This window comes from Priapulus caudatus, unplaced genomic scaffold (genome assembly GCF_000485595.1).
Source record: "Priapulus caudatus unplaced genomic scaffold, Priapulus_caudatus-5.0.1 Scaffold1475, whole genome shotgun sequence".
Lineage (NCBI taxonomy): Eukaryota > Metazoa > Priapulida > Priapulimorpha > Priapulimorphida > Priapulidae > Priapulus > Priapulus caudatus.
The window spans coordinates 46,509-48,811 of NW_014578536.1; the positions used below are offsets into that span (position 1 = coordinate 46,509).

General features: G+C 53.9%; 1 protein-coding gene across 1 annotated transcript; it reads right to left on the reverse strand.

Moving 5' to 3' along the window:
- Nucleotides 1-474: 474 nt before the first annotated feature.
- Nucleotides 475-1,116, reverse strand: LOC106816746 (glutamyl aminopeptidase-like). Its single transcript, XM_014821368.1, has 2 exons — nucleotides 979-1,116; nucleotides 475-855 (listed from the first exon to the last, which is right to left on the reverse strand). The coding sequence occupies exons 1-2, from the start codon at nucleotides 1,114-1,116 to the stop codon at nucleotides 475-477; spliced, it is 519 nt and encodes a 172-aa protein (XP_014676854.1).
- Between the last annotated feature and the right edge of the window lie 1,187 nt (nucleotides 1,117-2,303).

Genomic DNA, 2,303 nt, shown 5'->3' on the forward strand with positions numbered 1-2,303 from the left:
GAGAGAGAGAGAGAGAGAGAGAGAGAGAGAGAGAGAGAGAGAGAGAGAAAGAGAGAAGGAGAGAGAGAGAGAGAGAGAGAGAGAGGATTTATCATCAGCTTGCAACATGCAGCAAGGAGAAAGAAAGAAAGTGTCCTAATAAAGAAAGTGGTTCTCCCCGCATTGCTTTTCCAGATACATTTTCTACCACATGATCCATCTCTTACAAATGAGTTCTGGAACGACTAATTGTCAGAGTACACCTACTAAAACGCGAAATCACAAATATAAATTATAGAAATTCCAAGTGTCTTTTGCCATGATTCTTCTATGAACATAATTTTAAATATATATATATATTTATCGCGAAAACCGCGTTCTCGAAAGTTTCACCCCTCCTATCACTAGGAGTTTACGCGTTTTTTCTAGTTTTTGCGTTCCGCACAAAGCTGCTAACTATAGTTCGGCAGAGCCGCTACCCGCGTGTCTCCTCCCTCACCTCAGCGTGCCGTCGGCCGCCGCGTAAGTGCTCTTGTAGATGCCGACGATGTTCAGCAGGAGATCCCCCTCGTACGTGAGCGACAGTCTGTACTCTGCCCCCGCCGCCAGCTCCACCTCGCTCTCCACGACGAAGTACTGGTTCTCTTCGTAGAGGAAGCTTCGAGCGACCGCGACGTCATCGCCGCCGCTCGTGCGCAGCGCCACCTGGGAGACGGCGACGTACTGCGCGTGCAGCACGACGTGCCGCGTCGCCTCGTCGGCGCGGAAGTCGACGTCGACGTTGCCGTAGTAACGGTCGTCGTCGAGGTTCGGGTAGAGGTGGACGGCGTAGCGCAGCGGCGCGACGGCCGCCGGGAGGCGCGGTCGACGCCACGGCTCGTCGCCAGGGGGCGCCGTCGTCGCGCGCGTCGTCGCCGTCGTCGGCGACGGCGCGGCGGTCGTCGTCGACTCGGTCGCCGCGGTCGTCGCCGTCGTCGCGGATGCGGTTGCCGTGGTTACGTCGGAAGGCGGGTCGGGGTTGCCGGAGCAAGAGCGCGTCGCGAGGCCGACCAGGAGGCCGGTGGCGGCGACGGCGATGAAGATGGTGAGGACGAGGCAGAGGACGGCGGGCACCGAAAGGAGCCTCTTACTACCCATGTTCACTCGCACCACACACGCACGAGCGCACACACACGCACGCACACACACACGAGCGCACACACGCACGCACACACTCTCTCTCACACACACACACGCACCCACACAAACTCTCTCTCTCACACACACGCACGCACACAAACTCTCTCTCTCTCACACACACGCACGCACGCACGCGTACAAACACACACAAACTCTCTCTCACACACACGCACGCACACAAACTCTCTCTCTCACGCACACACGCACGCACACGTACAAACACACACAAACTCTCTCTCTCTCTCACACATACACACACATGCACGGACACAAACTCTCTCTCACACACACACACACGCACACAAACTCTCTCTCTCACACACACACAAACACACACAAACTCTCACACACATACACACACAAGCACGGACACAAACTCTCTCTCACACACACACGCACGCACACACTCTCTCACACACACACGGACCCACACAAACTCTCACACACACACAGACCCACACAAACACACACAAACTCTCACACACATACGCACGCACGCACACAAACTCTCACACACATACGCACGCACGCACACACACGAACGATCAAACACACACACGTGGACACAGAGGCACACACAGACACGGATAGAGGCGCGCACACACACACACACACAAAATTACGCACGAACACAGATACAGGCACACACACAAAACCACCCCCAAACACAGACACACGCGCACACAAAATCACGCAAGAGCACAGATCATCGGTAATAAATAGTCACACTATAGGATACCACACTAGGGCAAAATTTCCACGCGTCGTCGTCGTCGTGGTCAGCACTGCCTGTGTGCGCGTTCGAGCTCTACTCTTGCCAGAAACCTGCTTCAATATTGTGTTTAGCCGTTTACCACTGCGTATAGTGCACACTCACACTTACTTGCCTGTCGCGCTATCTCCCACGGCAGCCATATTAACCGATTTCTGCACGGGTGAAAAGTCAAGACGTTAAGAAGTGGCTTATCTCGTCAAACAAACGTCTGGTGCGCGACTATAGCCTATAATATTATACACTCCTGGTAATATCGCCTGTCAAAACATTGAGCTCGCGGTCCAAGAATCAATCCATCGTCACGCACTAGTTCGACACTGCACTTCATTTGCAAACACGATTTGTTTTGATCTACGATGATAAGCGCGTT